A 19,801-nucleotide genomic window follows, 5' to 3' on the forward strand; every position below is an offset into this window, starting at 1 on the left:
GAACAGAAACCAAAGGCAAATGGGCCGGTCTGCGTCCCTTGTTTTCCCATGCTGGCCAGATGCTGTCCTGTTGGGATGTGCTGGTGCATCATGGAGACAAGAGACGAGATGGGGTCTCTGTGCGTCACTGCTAACACAGCACGGGTGAAAGGTTTTACCCAGACCCACCTTCAATGCTGGCAGATAAGGTATCACGGGCTGACAAGCCCCGGCTGATCCTCCCCTCCATCATATCGTAGGTCCGCTTGGTTCCTGTGGTCTCATGCGAAGATCCTGAGCTCCTGCTGTCTTCTTTGGGACACTGAGAAGCAGCAACTCCACCTGGGGAAGGGAACACAGAGAAGCACCATCAGGAGCACAGAAAGTCAGCACCGGACAAGGGAGGGTGTTTACTGCTGTTTGCGTGCGTTGCTGAAAGGTCAGATCCCATCCCAGCATCAGCCAGCGCTCAGCAATGCCAGAAACGTCGCACGAGGTTGGCTTCCAAGAAATTCAGCTGGTGTTTTCTCCCCTCCCTGCCTGCCTCAGACTCCAGATCTGTGCCTCCCGCCCGGGCAGGAGCACCCGCCCTGTCGTGTCCCACTCCCCTGGTGGAGGCCAGACGCAGGCAGCGGGACAGCCCGGAGCCAGCGCGGCGCTGGTGTGAGCGGCTGCGGTTCCACTGAACTTGGCCCTGTGGGTCTGGGGATTTTTTTTTTCCCCCTGTTTGTTTTGATTTTTGCTAGACACCTACTGTTTGGGATCTTGGCCAGCCTTAATATTTGCCGAGACACTCCCTCGGTGAGAAAATCAGGGAGAAGGGGGGAGAGGCAAAGCTGAGAGCAATTCCTTTGAAACAGCGGTGAGCGCGCACAAGAACTGGGGGAGACGGTGAAAAGTCCCGTGCAGGACCGATGGAGCAAGCACCAGCGTGACAGGAGACCACCGACCACCTCCTCATCCAAGCCTGGAGCAGATTCTTCTGCAAACCAACACGGGACAACTGTCCTGAGCTACAGCCCCCCCGCCGCTGCAAGCACAGCCCTGCCCGTGCCAGGCAGCATCACGCCCGCCCGGGGCGGTGGGCACCCATCATGTGCGGCGAGCTGTGAGTTTAGCAGGCGGCTTCTGATCCAGCCGAATGCCTCGTGTTTATGTAACGAGCTCCAGGCGGGGATGTTGGCTTGCAGAGATAAACGCCTCTGCCCATCGTCCCTGGCCTGGCCGCCCCTGCCAAGGATGCCCTGATCCTCCTCTTTGTGGGCAGAGAAGGTGGTTATACAATTAGAGAAAATGGAGGAGTAGTTAAAAACATTCATTCCATCGCGGACAATTGGGAACAAAAGTCCTCCTCGGCAAAACCAGTAATTAATAAAATAGGATTATTACAACTTCACACCCACTATTGGTTTCCGCAATCAGCACCCACTCAATCCAGAAAGGGTTTGGGGCTGTGTGCAGGGAAATAAGAGGGGGATCTGTCCCCGAGCCTTCACTTCAGGTTCATTTGACAGGAGAAATCCGGGGGTGATGTTCAGAATCAGCCAAGCACCTCGCGGCAGATGCGGGGCGATGTGCCTGCACCCTGTCATCAAGGCACATCTGTTGCTAACAGCCCTTCTGCAGAAGGGACGCAGTCCCGGGCACCCTTTGTACCTCTGGGAAGCAGGGGGAGGGCGCGAGGGAGAAGAGAGACTAAACAGAAAGAAAATCACTCCAAAACCACATCCCTTGCCTTGCAGAAGCCATCAGCAATCATATGCAGAATGAGAATAACCAATCTAGCACAATTCAGCTCGCACATGCTACAGGATCTCGTCTCATTACAGCTCTTTTATTTTAAGCACCCTCATGACACTAAAGAATTTGCAATTTTTTTTCTGCTTGCCAAAATTCATAATCACCAACAATTTCAGTTTTCTTATTTAATTTTTTTTTTAACTCTTCCACTCCAGGCTGCGAAGCCTTGCTGGGCTGTACGGGGGGAAGGAGGCAGGCAGCAGGGCTGGCTAGGCTGCAGAAGCAGGCGAGATTACTCAGGATGTGATAAACGCTATCAAGCATGTAAAAGGCTGCCGTGGAGAGGAAGGAATTAATTCCTCATCTCGGCGGGTCGGACGAGAGGCGATGGGCTCAGCCTGCAGCCGCGGAGACTCGGGCTGACACCGACGAGTGCATGGAATGGGGAAGAGTCTGGTCTGCAGGTCTCCTGTGCTGCCTGGGGCAGGTTCCCAGCTCTGGGCACGGGCAGTCCTCGCTGCTGGGAGCCTTCCCCGTCTCTCCCTTGGCGGCACCATTTTTGAGATCAACCTCATTCGACTCCAAGCCCGGGCAAAGGAGATTAAAATAGCTTCTTGCACAAACAAGTCCTGAAATGCTTCCTGCGTCCTCCCTGGTCTGAGCCCTGCCAACTGTCCCAAAGGGCACGCAGACACAAGTCTCCACAGTGACACTTCTTATCTGGGCTAGAGTTGACAGCAAACGCGGGCAGGCATGGGACAAGCTGGTTTCCACCCGGCAGGCGAGAGGCACGGCACAGAGCCCTGTCCTGAAAGGTCCCTGCGGTCCCAGGGCACACGCAGAGGTGGCATCGGCCAAAGCTTGCGAGTTGTCCCCCATGGCCTGACCTGAAACGTCTGCCTCTAGCCCCGGATGAAACAACCAGCCTGCGATGAAACCACCTGCCTGCACCTGTGGGCAGGAGGAAAGGGACTTCTGCTGGACACCCTCTGCCTGCGGGACTGACCACAGGGCCCAGGCTGCCAGGCAGGCTAAAAGGGCTGCTCTGCCCCAGGGAGGGAGGCAGAGGGTTCAGGCAGCACAGCAGCCGACCAGATACCTGCTGAGGTGGGCCAGTGCAGCTGAGGTTAGGATCTGCTCCTTAGTCATCACCAAATTCAACTAAGAAGAGAGGTGACACATGAGGGCCGCTGTCCCCGTGCACGCCAGAGCACACGACAGTATTTTACCCCAAGAGGACGCGGGGCTGCGGCGTCTGTAACTCAGCTCTTCCCAAGCCCAGCTGCGGGCGAGGAGGAGCCCAGCTCCACGCCAGAGACGCCCGACCCAGCACACGGCAAAAGGCGAGCACAGAGTCGTTTCCAGCTTCGCTGGAGAGGAACATCTGCTTATCTCTAACGGGAGCCACTGGGACTCGCAGAGCAGCTTTGATGGCCAGTGCTGCGATGGGATGAGCAGGCGCAGAGGAGGCAGGAGCAGCTGGTGAGTGCCTGCTGATACTGCTAACGCAGCGAGGCACCGTCGGCATTGACCGAGGAAGCGCGTTACCGTGCAGCGGGGGTGCAAGCTGCAATATGGCTTCTGGGTCTCTCCGGAGCCCCCTTGGGAGCAGCCCAGCGTCAGGCTCGCTTGCAGCCACTTGCCCGGGTTTGCTTTGCCATACTCTGCTCCCTGGCCGGGAGCAGGGACTTGTTAGCCTGCTCCCTGTTAGCCTTAGTGACTTGTTAGCCTGGCTAACAAGTCACACCGCCTGTGCTGGGGACAGCTTCTCACCCCAGACAGGGCTCCGGGCAGGTCCCTTGGGGTCCTCAGCACCTCTGGGTGATAGCAGCTGGCAAGAGGCCAATGCACACCCCAGACAGGCTCCTTGCGGGACACAGGAATGGCTTCACCCCCTCCAATGGCTACAGATGCTGTAGCGAAGCTCCCAAGATACTGAGGCACGGTGCTGCCAGGCCCAGGAGGATTCCTGCAGGGCAGCCCCATGCTGGGAAAGCTGCACGGTGCCCAAGACGTTGCAGGTGGGAATCTGATGTCCGAATAAACCTTTACGCCAAACTACCTGACTTGCCTCCATCTTACAGGTTCTTGAGTCCCGCCTTGGCCCAAGAGCTTGGGGATGCTCTCATAACATTTTCGGACAGTCCCCTCCTGCACAGGGTGCTAGGGATGAAGGCAATACCTTCCCATCTGGTCCTCTCCTCTCCCCTGCTCCCCAAAACCAACCAAAACCAGAGATCCTGTCCACGGCCACGGCCCCATCGTGCCCCCGCCTGCTGGCAAAGCCGCCTCCAAGGCAAGATAACCACACGGGACAGAGGGAAACCCAGCCAGGCTGCAGGCAGGGGGGTGGGAAGGGAGAGAAATGATGCTGGAAGCAAAGACGCGAGGCTGGCCCGTTGCACTTCGTCAGCCTTTCCTCAAATAGCTCCCGACTCCCAGCCGTGGCGGCACAAACCCCCGGCGCCTGCCCTAAAAAGGCAGAGGATTACGACTTACCCTCGTAGGACAGCACGTGACCTTTCTTCCCTTCGTAGATGACATGTCCTTTGGGCATGGCATCCTCTCTCGCCTTCTCTGCTCTGCTGGGGCTGTCTTCTCCGATTATCCTGGTAATGGTTCCCTTGTACAGCACTTCTGCCGGGGTGCCCTTGGAAAGCCACCAAGATCCATATTTAACAGTGTCACAAGCAATTAAGCGCGCGCGCGCACAGGGACAGGCTGTTCCCCGTGGGAGCCTGAACGGAGGGAGAGCGCGCCTGGCCTCTGCTTCCTGGCGCAGCCACCAGCGAGGGACTTGCAGCTTAATTATTGATGAGGATGACAACGAGGAGCGGTAAAAAGGTACGTGATCTGTGCGAGGCTGCTGGGAAGAGGTGGGGCTGAGGACAGCGCAGACCTCCAAAACAGCAACTCGCTCGCCCTGCGTGTTTCGGAGTAAGCTACCTGGCTCGCTTCCACCCCACAGGTTTGAGGGGACAGGGTGGTGCCCCCCTGGGGACACCTCGGTGGTGGCAAGGACCGCTCAAGTGTTGGCTTTTCCCTGCAACTTATTCTCCCAGCCTGGTACAGGAGCCACGGAGACGTCTTGCCCACCCAGGGCACATCTGCTGGCAGCAAGTGTGACCTTCACAGAGCTGCCTGCACGCGGGAGCTGGCGGCTGGCAGCGTGCCCGGGCGAGAAGGCAGGCGTCAACGAGACCGGTCCTGGAGCAGGTCAGGGAGCGAAGCCTGCCGGTTAGCTCTCCAGCAGAAACGGTTTCAGGCTCCTTACACAAACTGGTGTGAACCGAAACCTCTGTTTCCCCGGAGGCACGCACGGACACACCTCAGCCACCTGCCCCCTGCAAATCCCCTTCAAAACACCCAGAGATGGATGTCCTTGAAGACATCGCTGGTGATAAACACCCCTCTGCCATCACAGCCTGTCGGTGCCAACCTGGAACAGCCGCTGCGGGGTGATGGTCCCCCCGCCACTGCAGGGAAGGCACAGCGATGCTGTCAGGGCGAAGCTCTTCACTGACACCCGCCTACTCTACTCATTTAACCCCACCAACCCCCAGGACTGATGCTTGTGGGAAGCCTTGGAGAAGCGATGCCCCCGCCAGCTTTGCTGGTGCTTCCAGGCTGTGCCAGACCAGGCTACCTCCCCAGCCCAGCCTGCAGATGCCTCTGCTCTGTACCAAGCCCTCTGAGCACCAGTGGTCCCCAAAACCCCGCCGTAGCTGCCAGGACGTGTCAGCACGTGGGTTCAATGCTCTAATCGTTTGCCCTTGCAGTACTCCCAGTACCGGCTTTCCCAACTGGTGCTCCTAGACCCAGGTAAGTCATCTTCCTTCTGCGGACGTGCTCAGAGGGGATTTGAAAGCAAGTGATGACAGATGGCTTCAGAGCAGAGAGCATATATTCAAGATCTGCCTTCTGTGAACTGGATGACTAATCGGAGATCAAATATCAGCTCTGGTACTGGGAGCTGCTGCCAGAATGGGGGGCTCCTTCTCCCCAGCGGGAGCAGAGGGATGCAGGCTGCTGGGCCGGCAGGTAATGCCCTGGGTCTGGGCTTGGTACCTTATTCCCAAGCCAAACGAAGAAATCTAGATGGATTAATTAGCTGGATGTAAAATAGTGTCTAAACAAGCTCTGCTCATCTTCTGATCTCTGGCACGTGGTGCTCAAGACCCTTCATGCCCACCCATTGCTGCCCATAGCTGCTGCAGCGGCACATGAGGGGATGGAGCCTGCATTTGCTCTGACGGGTTATTTACAGCCCTCGAGCATCCACTCCTGGCAGCTGCTGGATGCAGGGCACCAGGCAAGTTAAGCCTTTGTCTGGGCCAGGATTCAGGTTCAGGTCCCCAGGGCCAAAGGGAACATGGTCATGCTCCTTGAAGGAGGCAGGCAAAAATCTGAGTGCGAATGGCTTTAAGTATCTGAATGATGGCCAGATAAAATCCCCACGGGAAACAGATATTTTTTTTTAAAAGCTCTCTGCTCTGTTACTAGATGAGCAATAACTCACACTGCAAAAACTATCACTCGCTTGCCAGCTGCTCTTCTGAAGACGGATGGTGGAGATTAAGGCCAAAGTATCTTCCTGCTCAAGAGAGCCTTGGGCAGGACCCCCAGCGCAGCATGCTCAGGCCTGGCAGGGACCTCGCTACCTTACGTGCACCTCGCAGCCTCTCCCTCTCCTCCGCCTTGCCTGGGCCCTCCACCCATCTCCTCCTTCTCTCTGCTCCACTTCCTTGCACTGGCAAGATTATTTTCCCAGAGCCCTTTAAAGCTGCTTTCGCCTCTGTTCCTGACAGCTACGAAAAGCAACGGGGGGTTTAGATGTGCTGTAAGGCTCTGCATCGCTGCTCGCCAAGCTCTGCTCTTCTGCAGGCTCGGCTCATGGGACAGGGCTCGTGCCAACCCCAGCAGAGCCTGCTTGCAAAGGCTCTGGCCGCAGACCTCTCCGAGGGGCTCCATGGGACGGGAGCATCGCAGCCCTGCGCTGCTCGGCCCTGCGCCACGTGCTCAGCGTGCCCCGCAAACCCCCGGCCCCGTGCCCAGCACCGCAAGCTGCAGCCACCAGCACCCAGGAAGCAAAACCCGCCGGAGACGAGGGACCTACGTGTGTGATGGACCCTCGGTAGGTGATGGGCGACTCTGGAGGGGGTCTGGATGTGGGTGTGCCCTTGGTGATGCTCCCTCCCGAGGCAGAGCTGAGGGAAGTTCCTGCAGGACACAAAGCCAGTGAGCCGGGGGCTAGATTTGCCGTTCAGCACAAAACCTGTGGGGCTGAGACTACTAAGAGCAGGATTTGACCCAATCTTTAGCAAGCCGAGGTACTGGAGGGGAAGCCCTCCAAGAGACATCAGTGTTAAATCCCATGCCTTGCAGAGCCCTTCCCACCCCGTCCCCCGAGGGACCCAGCCCTGCGAGCCTGGAGCTGGAAAAAATGGGTATTTTGAAGCTATCAGCTCCCTCATGCCTTCGTGGAGGGGCCGGGCAGATTTACAGGCCTGGGAGAAAGCACAGCCTGTCTCAGCCTCTCCTGATGCAATCAGAACAGATCTCCAGCAAGATGCAGCTTGGGGTGGTCTGAGTTCGTTTGTGTGTTATCTGTGCCGGATGGAGCGAGTCCATCACACTCCCTGCATCCGACTGCCTTAGTTGGGGGCTTTCACAAACCAGAATTTGCACTTAAAGCAACACCTTTGCATTTATTTTCTTCTGCCTAGCTAATGGGGAAAAAAACATGGGAGGGCTAAATGTAAACAAAATGTGGTCCCTGCCCAGCTGCAGCAACAGTGAAGAGCCTGAAAACCAATTAATGGCATTTAAACAGGTCTTGCTTTGCCTTAACCAACAGATTTTGGGGTGCCCTTTGAACACAAAACCTCCACCAGGATCAAAGCCTGAAGCCCTGATTCAAGGAGATGGCTAGAAACGTTGAGACGTTGCACAGACCTATCTGCCCTCACTCTGGCAACGCGGCCAGCCGGAGAAAAGGGGTGAAGAGACCCCTTTGGCTGGGCACAACCCCAGAAATCAAACCCGAAATCACCGGGCAGCTGCAGCCAGCACGGCGTTCACCAGGCTTGGCAGTGCCAGCATCCCTCCCCTCCCGCCCCCAGCTCCTCACCCCGCAGGATGGAGCCCTCCTGGGACGGCTGCAGAACCAGACTTTCCGGCTGGCTGGCCTGGCTTCTAGGAGAAAGTTGTTCCTGCTTTACTCCAGGAAAAGGCACTGGAAAACATTAACCATGTATCAGCGTAGGTGCAGGGCACAGGGCCACAGCCCTCGGCTGCTTGAGGCTTTAATCTCCGCCAGCCCCCCGTCAGCACCTTCTCGGTGCCTTTGCTGTCCCCACCGCTTCGGGACGGCCTTCGCCGGGGCTGTGGCGGTCGGCAGAGCGCACAACCACCAGCGAGCAAAACAGGACCCTTGTCCTCACACCCTGGCGAAGGCACTGCTGGGTGCTGCCCGCACCGGGAACGGGGCTGGCGTTGCAAACCCAGTGCTGGGTTATAACAGGACACGTGCACAGTGGGAAACAGGGCCCGAACCCCTCCCACCCAGACTTGGTCCCTCGCCCATCCCCTCCTGCTGTTAAGAAATGCTTCCAAATCTGCAGACCAAACACCTTCTCTTTTCACTTCAGGCCATTTACTCTTTATCCTACCGGCCTGGTGAGCGGCAATATATTTCCTTCCTTCGATCATAGTATTAGCTGGAGGGTATTTATAGGCTGGGATGCGTTCTGACCGAATTGCTGCTTTCCTATACCGCACAAATGTAGCTCCCTGTGTCTCTGCTCTCCCGACGGACTAATCCTTTCATCCTCTTAGCAGGTCTCTCTGCGCTCCCTTGCCGTGTCCTGCGCTCCTCCTCTCCCCTATGCCGCCGGCAAGCTTGCTCCCCGCTGCTCTCAGAGCACGTGAGAAACCACTCGCCACCCAATTCCTTACCCAGTTTCTTGGGATCCATGGTCAGCGGCAGGCCCATGGTGATGGAGCCAACGGGGACCTTGGCGTGCTCGGAGCTGTAGGGCGTGTGGAGCTGGATGGGCATGCCCTGCGGTGCGAGAGGAGCGGTCAGGAGAGGCTGCCGGCCCCCGCAAGGCGTCTCTGCCGCTCACACCCGATACCCTACCTGGGAAATGGATCCGACAGGTCTCTCCAGCACAGAGGGGTGCTTGGTGGAGGAGATGAGGGGAGGAGGGTTGGAGATGCTTGCTAGTCTCTGCAGCCCTGAGCGAGAGCTCTCATGCAGGTTTAGCGGGATGGGGTGTCCTGTGCAGAAAACACGAGCGTTAGCAAGACCGAGGGAAGGCAGAGTGGCTGCAGCTATCGGAGAGAAAAGGGGCAAGGGAGGGAGCAGGGGCTGGATGTGGTGAACGGGCTGGCTGTGAACCTGCACTGGGATCCAAGTCACACGATTGTTTTGGAAAGGACTGGAATAGTTCAAACGGCTGCCTTGTCCCCTCTGCAGCCTGAGGATGTTCTGCGCCCGACTTGTCTGCCCTCCAGCCGCAGAGGGACAGCGCAGCGAGGGATAAAACCTGTCCGACTTCACACCAAGGGCAGTGTAGGGAGTGCCCACACTGTGCTGTGACAAACCATGTCCCTAAACCTGCCCTGGCCAGAGCTGGCAGACCCGCCTGGCCGCCCTCAGACTGCTGGCATTAGCAGCGAGGGAGCTCCGTGACGGGCCAAAGCAAGGCGTTAGCAGGTTTCTGCTGAACCCTCCCTCTTACCCCCTCCCCAAAAAGCTGCACTGACTTAAGAGCGCGACCTGCGATGCTGGCTGCAACCACTGCCTCTGTGCTCGGCCCCGGGTCAGGACGGAGGACATATGCCACGCAGCCGGCGGCTTTTACTTGCCTGGTGGGTTATACTGAAACAAGTGGGGCTCCGCCTGGGGAGAGGTTTTTATCACATCCCGGGAGTAGGACAGGACAGGGGGCCAGCACGAGGCGGCCGTCGGCTCCGCGCTCAGCTTCTGAGCCTCTGCGATGGATGAGAAATGCACGGACTTTTCTGCAAGGGAAACAGAAAGCAACCAGCTTGCTCAGCGTCCCCCACGGACGAGCAGTCCCTGTGAGCACAGGCAGGGAAGCCAGAGCCAGCTCCCAGGATGGGAAGCGGCTTCAGTTCAGTCCAACCTGGCCATGAGATGAGGGAGGAATCCCCCAGCCAAACTAAAAAGAAAAAGTCCCAGTGTCACTGCCTGGATTTGACAGCATTTATTTTACTCAGAAGCTTAAAGCACAGCAGGGAGGACGGATGTCTGCGTTGGTGACTCTGCTGGTGCTCACTGCCAGCCGGGCCCTCCATGGACATCCCACCCCACCCAGAGAGACGCCAGCCGGTCACTGGGACGAGCGCAGGGTCCAGCTGCTGCCCAGGGCTTGGCCGCGTGCAAACCGCTCCTGGGCAGATCCTGCCTGTGCCCACAGCTCCGCATTAGCCACCACGGCAGGGCTGGGGGGATTAACGATGATCCTGCCAAACCCTTCGCTGAGGTTCAAGCCAAGAGGTACCAACGTCGGCATTCCTCCGGCGCACGGGGGACATCCGGCAGGCACCAGCTTGCTGATGACAAGACGGTCTGTGGTGTGCAGATGGGCACGGGGCACCCAGGGAGCCCCAGGCCGCTGCCAGGGACCACTGCGCACCGGCACGCCGGGAATAAGCTCATCCCCACATCACATCACGACGCAAAAGCTCAGCCCCTCTTAAAGGATGGCTGCCGGCTATAAACCATTTGCAGGCTGTGGGAAGCGGCCAGAAATAACGGCATCAGCTTCTTGGACAGCAAGGGAATAACGTGCAGTGCCTGAAGTGACCAGATGTTCTCTGAACACCTGGGACAACTGCGCTGTACGAGACCGTCAAAGGCAAATGAAGATCAAGACAAGCTCCGCGGGACGACCGGATGCTTCTGCAGGGAGCAAGGCAGCTTTCTGGTCCACCGGGCAGGAAAGCTTCCTGAAATTATCTGGCTTGGGGTACACTGGATGCCAGGCTGGGTCCACCCTGGCTACAGAAAGGCTGATCAGAGGCCAAGAAGTGCCTGGGGATGCCTGAACCCTGCCATGCTCTGCAGGGTGCCAGGGAAAAGAGGGGCTTCACCTGCATCAGCTCCATCCCAAGTGCATCCTCACGCTTTGCTGAGCAGACAGATGAGACAGCCTTTTCTGGATGGATTACAGGCAGGTTTGGTAGGATTTGCTTGTAATCGATAAACACTTAATTTTGCACTGCCCTTCTTCCCCAGACCCACCTGCATAACGTCCGCATTGACCAGAAATTAGAAACTGGGCAGTAAACAATAGCAATCACAAATGAACCCAGTCTTTAACCATCAATTTTTGATAAAAATAGATGCCTGAATCCTGCTAAGCCTAATAATAGGGCAAGTAGATTATCAGAGGCCCAATTTAATGAGGCTTTACTGCATTATCATTATTAATGCTCAGTGTACTCAGAAGCTGGGAGATTATTCTTGTCCCCTTCAGTGAGCAAAGAAATTCATTATCGGCAGGCAGAGGTGTCCAGGCAGACACACTTCTGCAGCCTGGTGGGGCCGGACCTCGGCTACAGCCTCTTCTCTCCCCACGCTGGATCCCAGAGAGGATCCCTTCGTCCTGCCATCACGGGGTAACCCAGGCACGTCCTCCAGACCGACAGAGTCCCTAGGACATCCGCGCTCCCTGATTTTCTCCCCTCCAGCTCAGCCCCGCTCAACTCTGCTCACGTGGGGGTGAACGGCGTTGGGATGTCCCAGCTGAAGATGCTCTCCAATGCCAAGGCACTGTCAGCCAAGGCTACGTGCACCCTGGATGGCTCTTGGAGAGCCCCGTCCTCCTCCCCTCCCCGCGGGAGCCGTCCCCTCCCCTGCGTGCCTCTCCAGCCTGTGAAATGCGGCCAGTTCCTAATTGCCCCCGCATTACAGGGTGGCTGTAACTCAGCCAGCTTTTGATAAAACAGCACTTACGCGGGGAAGAGAGAGTTCCTATTACCGTTTATCAAGCCCCTGGAATGGGAGCGAAGGAGTCAGAGTTTATATGATCCGTCATCCAAATTAATGCTCTTGGCTCCCCGTCGCCTACAAAGGCCAAATGAAACACAACTAAATCAACACAAAACATACCGCTGGCTTTCAAACCGCCGAGTGATAACCAAAGATATGCCCAACAGCAACTCGGCAATGGGAAAAGGGATCCGTCTGCCTGTCGGTGAGATCCAGGCAGGGCGGCCTGCCTCTGTCCAGCCCCGCGATTAGCAGCTCGTTTTGGAAGGCAGGGGAGGGGAGGGCAGTGCTCAGGAAGGTACGGCTCGGCTGGCTGCCCTCCAAGCCGACACGGCCACAGCCAGTGGCTGCGAGGCAGCCAACGCCTCGGCCAGGATGTGTGCAAGACTTGGCTTTGAAGCGGATCCAGAGCGGCGTGAAGGATGTGGATCTCTGGAGCGGTTGCAAGAGTTCAAGCTCTCTTATCGAGCAGGGGAAGAACAGGAATACCTGCTCCGGCAGAGCTGGCCCCTTGCTAGGAGGCAGCACGGGGCTGCTCTCCTGAAGGCTTTGCAGGCTGTGCTGGACTCTCCCGTTTGACACGAGGTCCGTGCAGAGGTGGTGTGGCAGCGCGATGCCCGCAGTCTGGATGCTTGCCACTTCACCGGGACGCCTCGCAGAGCAGGGGAGGGAAGGGACGTACACAGATTTGCCGGAACTATCTGGCTATCTTCCCTCTAGCCCCTGATCCACAGCTGGGGTGTGCTCCAAGAGGCAGAGACAGCACTGAGCAGCTGCCTGAGTCTATACCTGTACTGAAACCAGGGCTACGAGGGACTTGATTTCTCCCCTTGAGGTGACCCTCATCACAGACCTGCTAGTTTTCAAATGGGAGATGCATTCCCACCACAAAAAGAGAAGACCAGCTTATGGTTCCCTAGGGTCCACATGCAGCCCAGACCCACACTGGTACCCAGCACGCATACACAGCTACGCAGGGTTTGGAGATCACACAGCTGGAGCCCAAGACCTGCTAAGATGTTTGCAGGGGTACAGGGAGGCGTAATAAGTTTCATTAACATGGAAGATTCAGAGCACTACAGAGGTGTGAGAGGAGAGAATAAAATGCTTCATATCATTAGCGCTTTGTAGAGAACAAAGCCACAAAAAATCCACCTGGGTATCAGATCCTTGCATTTAATAATAGTGTCAACAGGTCACAGAATGGCGTGGTTGATCTCCAACCCCTAAACCCTGCCTTGTACCTAACACACACAAGTCTGCCTCACCTCCTCATCCTCCTGCGGCCAGGAGGACGCTGGAGCCACAGTGCTGGCATGCCAGTGATGCAGAGTTCCGGGTTCGAGCGCTGGCCGTGCCACTCAGCTCACCAGGAAGCTGAGCTGTGCAAGACCAGATCCGCACAGGATTACGGCGCAGGAAGAGATCAAACCTGATTACCCACTGCCAGCAGGGAGAGCTGGAGGGGAACTGTCCTGCCTGGGCAGCAAACACGAGCAGAGCTGGAGACGGGACTTCACAGGTGGCAACATGACGACTGGGGGCAAACTCCCTTTCTTTCAAGGTGAGCAGTCACCTTACTTACATGCAAAGCATTCTGGAGGTGTGATGCATACATGGTGCTACTTGTTGTTTAAAAAAAATGTGGCCAAGTGCCACCAACCAACTCTTCTTGCAAGCACACCATTCTGTCCAGAGGGACATGACTGCTTGAAGAATAAATAGTTGGGCCTGGACACTGCAGAGCAGGCTGCTAAGATCCTGGCTAGCGGAGAGTGAGCTAGTGCACCGATTTTCCAGCAAAGATCACAGCCCAGGTCCAGTGCAGATCCGCCTTGTCAGTGTAGTCTCATCCACCTTCCATTTCCATGCATAAGCAGGTAATTTTTGCAGCTGCACCCATCCCCGTGCAGGATCCAGCACTGGGGGACATCGCACCCACCCAGCCTGACCTCCCTGCTCCCCTGATTGTGCCACAGCATCTCATCTTCACACGCAACTGAACCGCAGGCTGGCTACGAGGGGCAGGGACGCAGACTCTGAACTGGAACAGACTCTGACACTCAGATTAAAAACACATTTAGAGGATAGTCTCATCAGTACTTCCCGTCTCTCCCTAACCTTGATCCCCAGGTGCTCAAGCTAATAACACTTCAGATGCTCTACGGTGGGAAACTCTGAATTGCTCATTAGGCAGCCAAACCACATCAGAGCTATTCCAGGGAGAAAGCACTGGGAATCTTTACAGGAACCTTTGGACTGCGAGTCACAGTATTAGCATTGATTTTAAATGAAATAATGGTCCCCGCTGAGCATTAAAAGCATTCTTTATAGAAAGCCAGCAAGGTAGAAAAGAGCCATTGTACCCAGAGCCCTGGCATGCCTCCAGGCCCCTTTGCTCTCAAGTGAATGGCAGAGATGCTAATAAAGGCAATCTTCACCTCCTCAGCGCTCGACACTGGCCCGGTGTTTGCTGTAGGCTCAATGAGACATGATGTACTGTCTAATGAACATGGGAAATTAGCCATGCCTCTCTGGTCCTGCTTCAAGATGCTATTAAAGAGCTTTCAAGGGTTGAAGCAAGCTTTCACCTAAGAGGAGGAAAGCTGCCGGCTGCGTCCAGCTGCACACACCAGGCATTTCTGTGCGGATAAACACCCACCGACGTGCGCACCCTCCTACCTTCCTTGTCGCCAACAGCGGGGCTCCTGCTCTTTCCCCTGGGACTGCTGCTTGGCTGCTGCTGCTCCTTCTCAGCCTGCTGCTGCTGGGACTGCGATAGCTTGCTTGGGGGCATGTCCTCACGGGCAGACTCATGGGCTTTCGTGATCTGCTGCTGGTAGAGGGCCAAGGCATGGGGAGGCACCTGAGGCTTCACACTTCCACTCTGCAATATTCCCTCCGAGAAACCTTCGGACATCTGCAAAGCAGTAAGAGTTGGTGACAATTGCCATGTGCTGTTGACATCCATAACAGTCTTGGAGACATCAAGGTGTTAGGAGAAGCACCTGCCCCACGCTATCACTGCAAGTCTTACCAGCCCAAACAAGGCTCCAAAGCTCACCAGCCACAGGAGATTAAAAAAGCCCACAACAGAGTATCAGCTCTGTGCCGGTGACACTATAGGAGAGTCTCAGACTTCCCTTGTTTAAAACCTCTAATCTATAGTTAAGTGCTTGTAGCTTTTGCCAGAAGTCACATTACAGCAGCCACATCTTAAGCTGTAACATGGGAAACTGAAAGAGCATCAGGAACGGGTCCTCCCCGAGTACCCAAAACCCAAAAGCAGGGATTTCCTCCCTGCTGCCCTGCGATGCTGCTCCTCTGGTGTGGACCCTGGAGATACCAGGGTGCTTTTTGTCACAGCCCAAGCCATTGCACCAGGAGGAACCACCAGCCTCGGAGAATATGTGTTCTTTCAGTACAGGGCTACTGGGTAGCCAAAAAGGGGGACCAAGCAGAGCTTCTGGATGAGGAAAAGCATAAATGCTTCTTATGTGGTATCCTTCAAACACATGAGATGAAGAGAAACACAGGGCTGGGAAGGTGCACACTTGCTTTTTAAAGCAACGGGAGGCAGCAGTCATGTGGCAATGAGAAGCTTTTTCTGTCCGGACCTCCCACAACTGTCTGATAAGAGCTCTAGGGACATCCAAACGCTGCTGGCAGAGTTGCTCCAGCAGCTGGGAACACACTCTGCACAGAGAGCACCTTGCCTGCTGGCGAGCTCGCACTGCCCAGGCACAGCTCTCTGCAGACCACCAGCTCGGCCATCCACAGGGACGAGCGCATCCTTGCAACCCTGACGCATGCCACGCAGGGGACGCAGCCCAGTGCAAGAGCATGCACGAGGCACGTGCCGCGCTCTCAGTCCCGGCCCGCTCTGGTGGGGTACTCACGATGGGAGGGATGGCAGCGGCACGCTGCTTCAGCTGCTTCAGGTCCAGCGGCTTCTGTGGTGAGGAGTTCAGCCGGGCATCGCTGGCGGTGTTGAGCAGGCTGGGCCGGGGGGACAGCAACCTGGACACAAAACACGCACGTCAGCCGGGCAATGCCATGGGCAAGCTCCACATCCCAGCACTCCCCCACATCCTGCACCCCTCCGTTTTATGCTGCCGAGCCTAGGGGACATAATCTTCATCAGAGAGGAGCGCGCTGGACCACTGCTCGCTGCTGGGAATCCAGGCTCTTGAACACATCATGCACTGGGGCTTCCAGCCTTGCAAGCTGCTGCCCTGGCCCCAGACCTGTTTAGATGGCAACTACCACTCCAAAGATCCACTCTGAGGATGCTGGTCCGACAGGAGGTTGCTCACCAGGAAAACCTGCTGCGCTGCCCAAAGCACAGGGGACCCGCAGCTGCTGGGGAGGTGTCTCAGCCTTGACCATGGTGGGCTGCAGCCACTCCCGGGTCATTTTGGTCTACGAGGGCAGGCACATGGGGAACGCAGCCCGGCCCAGCAATGCCCGGATAGCATCCGGGGCAGCTTTGCCACGTGATGAGGGGAGGCAGAGAGTGGGATGGGATTCAAATCCTGCTTTCCAGAGAAGACCACCCCCACGGGGCTCCATGCTCAAACGAGACCATTACGTCCAGCTCAACAGGCTCTCGAGCCCTCTTTCCCTCATCCCCTACGCTAACTATTTCTAGGAATTTCTGTTGTCCAGAATAAACCTGAGGGAGAACTGGAGCCTGGAGCCGGGAGTTACAGAGCAGGGCAACCAGTTCAGATTTCATTTGGGCATCTCGCCACTCTCCAGAGCTCACACGTGGTGCTCGCCCAGCACTTGGGATCAACCTCATGCTCCTCTTCAAGGACTGTCTTTTGTCAAGGTGCTAAAGCCTGGGCAAGCAACCACCTGCACGCAGCCGAGGCGCTCGGATCACTGGAAAGATGAGAGGCTGGATTTGGATGGGATTTGGTGTTCAGCCCAGCGGCTGTGCAGCCCTGCGCCCTCTCCATTTGCTCTTCCCCTTGGCTGTATGAGTTGCCTGGTAGACATTCAGACGGCCGCGCCAAGCCCCTGTGCAAATGGCGAGAGGTGGGCATCTCCCTAGTGCCACCGAAATGGGATGGGGATGGAGGCATGCGAAGCCCATGGGTCAAGCCCTCTGTGTGTCCAGCTCCTGAGCCTGTGCCGAGACCCCGGGGACCACGTTTCTCCAGGCCATCTCTGCTTTCTCTCCCTCCCAACTCCAATTTGTTGAAGCCAGTTCATAGTTTTCAAGCTTTACAGCTTGATCTGTTTATTTTAGCTGTTATTTCACTGTTCTCTTCAGCCTATAAATTTCAAGGTCATCCCATGCTCACCCTTGGATGAATAAACAAGCGTGGCGGGGCCATGTGCAGGGAATAAACTCATCACGGTGCCGGGACCACCCCAGCCCTCGCTCTGTGCAGTGCCTGACATCGGAATGGAAGGGGACCCACCTCCGGATTGGGACTGGGGTGCTCCGGTTAGGCACCCAGGGGAGACCAGGCGAGGGGCAACAGATCTCGGCTGCTCCCTGAATAATCACAACGATGTCTGCCCATGGAGCCGCATGGGTGTTGGGAAGTCAGGCTGTGGAAGAATGGGGCTCCCGGCAGGATGCAACGCCCCAAAGGCTGCTGAGACACATGGCTGGGGACAAGGGACCCGGCACTTGCTCCCCAGACCTCAACGCCATGCTGAGCTGCAGCACTGCTCTTCTTGGGCTGCCAAGCTGCAGAGACGCCGTGTTCGCAGCACACTCTGCAGCCCTGGCCCCACTCCCCCAGCACTTTGGGCTCTGACTTTGCCCAAAAGAAGCCAATCTTTCTTTTTATTATTTTTAAAAAAGGTCACATTTTTTCTGGGCAAGCCTTATCTAGGAGGCAGGGCAGCCAGCGCAGGCTGCCAGCCCCACACCGCCTCAGCTCCCGGTGCCTGCGATCAGCTCCTCTCCTGCCACTTCACCCCCAACGCCAGCGCTGCCAGGCCGGCAACGCGTCACCCCCAGGCTGAGACGGGTCCTGGTGCTCGCCAGGAGGTGACAGACCTGGGAGCACTGGCCCAGCTCCATGTCACTGTCACTGCTAGTGGCGTGGGACAGATCTCAGCAGCCGCGGTTGTGCTCAGCACCGCTCTCCTCCTCAGCAGGGATTCTTGCAGGACACATAGCTAAACAGCCCAGTTTTCCAGAGACTGGCAAGCCTGACCAGCAAGCAGGGTCCTGCCAGCCCTGGCAGCCCCCGGCAGAGCAACCGCCCCAGCAGCCACCCCGTGCACTTGTGGCACCTGCAGAGAAGCATTTAAGCACCTTTAAGGTCCCTTTAAGCACACTTAAGATCCTTGGGTTTCCTAAAGCCCTCCAGGATCCTAACGCTTAGGAAGCCAGAGTCAGTATGAAATTCAACATTATGCAAATTGCATCATTTATTATCTCCCTCCCAGCAGATCTTGCGCTGGACACAGGGCTGGTTTAGGTGCTTTGCTCTGGAAGTCACCGGATGAACAACCCTCAGCATCTCGTATCCACCCGCTGCCAGCCCGGGGCCTCCCAAACCAACCACCAGTCCCTAACCAGGGGTAATGGTGTTGGGAGGGATGGGAAAAGGATTTGAGCAGGAAGGGGTCGGCATGCACACGGCTCAGCCTCAGCAGTGTGGAAATGGCCCCTCCCAGGCACGAAGCTTTGGGGGTGACCAGGACACTGCGTTCCCCAAACTCCTTCACCTTCTGCCATGGAGACGGGGACCAGTCTCATCGCCAGATGAGCCAACACACTGATACGTGACCCAGCCAAACGCAATTCCTTGCACACGCAGTGGTTGCGCAAAGGTGACGGCTACCAGATTTCCCCGGCAAGCTCTCCCGAGCCAGGGCCACGGGAGCGACGCGGCGCTGGCCTGGCACAGCCCTCGCACCTACAGCTGAGCCGGCGACCGGGACGCGCAGCGCAGGGGCGGCTCGGTGCAATGCTTACGGGCAGGTGTCTCCTCTCTGCGCTGCAGGTCTGCAGCGGGTGACTGCGCATGGCCTCCCTCACGCGCTCCCATCTGGCGTGACCTCCCGCTGAACCGCAGCACTGACAGCTCTAGCAGCAGCCCTCTTGCAGCACACGCGGTATGGAACCACAGACAATTAGCCACCTTCTTCAGCTTTGATGAGCTAAGGCTGCGATTCCTTATCCCGGACTTGTCTTTGCTAGTGCGAACCACAGGAGGACCTAAGAAAGCGTGCCCCTACGTCTCACGCCAACCCTGCACCCCTTCCCTCTCGCTGCGGGGACACCCCAGCCACCCTCCGTCCCCTTCTGGGAGATGCCGCGGACAGCTCGGTGCTTTTACAAGCGCAGGGAAGAGCACCCACGCCCCGCCGGGGCTGGGTGGGCGGGCGAGCATCGGGTGATGCGGTGACGGGGCGGCTCACGCGGCATCTCAGCAGCCTCGTCCTGCTCATCGCAAGTCACGCTGCAACAGCGGGGCTGCAGTAACCGCCTGCGAGCGAGCAGCCCTTGGCTGGTGGGAAATGCAAGGGAGCAGTGCTACAGTGTAGGGAAGGGCACAGAGTCCCTGCTGCGAGCACGACGGTGCCGAAGCCTCCGATCCGGCTGCAGACCGGCCCCGTGGGCGCTCCTGGGGCTCCCAGGCTGGGCAGTGCCAGGAGCCGACATCGGCTGCAGCTTTCCCATGCCGGCAGGCTCTGCTATCACCCGCGCTTCACCACCGCACCGGATAAGAGGAGTGGCCCAGGAGCTGCGGGATGCCTGTTTAATGTTTAATATTCCTGGAAGCTGGTAACTGTTTGACAAGAGAGATAGGCGCTGACTCAGCGAGGAGCCGGGGATGAAAAAGTCGTTCCCAAGACGACTTGCCCCTTTGCTGCTGGGAAGTCGGTACAAGTCACTGCTGTCCTGTTTTCGGTCGGGTTAATGTTAAACTTGAGGAGCGCAGCCCCGCTGGCCTCGCTCTCCCTTGCTGGGAGGTTTTCTCCCGTCTAGGAAGGAGGAGAGGGTGGGGAGGGGTGGTGCTGGACTCCGTCCACTGCCGGAGAGGAGCACTGCAGCCAAGAGGCCTCAGCCCTGCCACGGGG

At 57.2% G+C, this 19,801-nt stretch overlaps 1 protein-coding gene across 15 annotated transcripts in view; it reads right to left on the reverse strand.

Moving 5' to 3' along the window:
* Window positions 1-19,801, reverse strand: part of NCOR2 (nuclear receptor corepressor 2) — a 257,644-nt gene that overhangs the window by 20,099 nt on the left and 217,744 nt on the right. For all 15 annotated transcript variants that reach the window (XM_072880181.1, XM_072880177.1, XM_072880178.1 and 12 more), the window contains 9 exons: window positions 15,643-15,763; window positions 14,426-14,663; window positions 9,592-9,747; window positions 8,861-9,000; window positions 8,677-8,782; window positions 7,850-7,954; window positions 6,836-6,939; window positions 4,219-4,369; window positions 169-321 (listed from right to left, as the gene is read on the reverse strand). In XM_072880181.1, coding sequence (XP_072736282.1) covers window positions 169-321; window positions 4,219-4,369; window positions 6,836-6,939; window positions 7,850-7,954; window positions 8,677-8,782; window positions 8,861-9,000; window positions 9,592-9,747; window positions 14,426-14,663; window positions 15,643-15,763 — 1,274 coding nt within the window. The remainder of the gene's footprint in view (window positions 1-168; window positions 322-4,218; window positions 4,370-6,835; window positions 6,940-7,849; window positions 7,955-8,676; window positions 8,783-8,860; window positions 9,001-9,591; window positions 9,748-14,425; window positions 14,664-15,642; window positions 15,764-19,801) is intronic.

This window comes from Ciconia boyciana, chromosome 15 (genome assembly GCF_034638445.1).
Source record: "Ciconia boyciana chromosome 15, ASM3463844v1, whole genome shotgun sequence".
Taxonomy (NCBI): Eukaryota; Metazoa; Chordata; class Aves; order Ciconiiformes; family Ciconiidae; genus Ciconia; species Ciconia boyciana.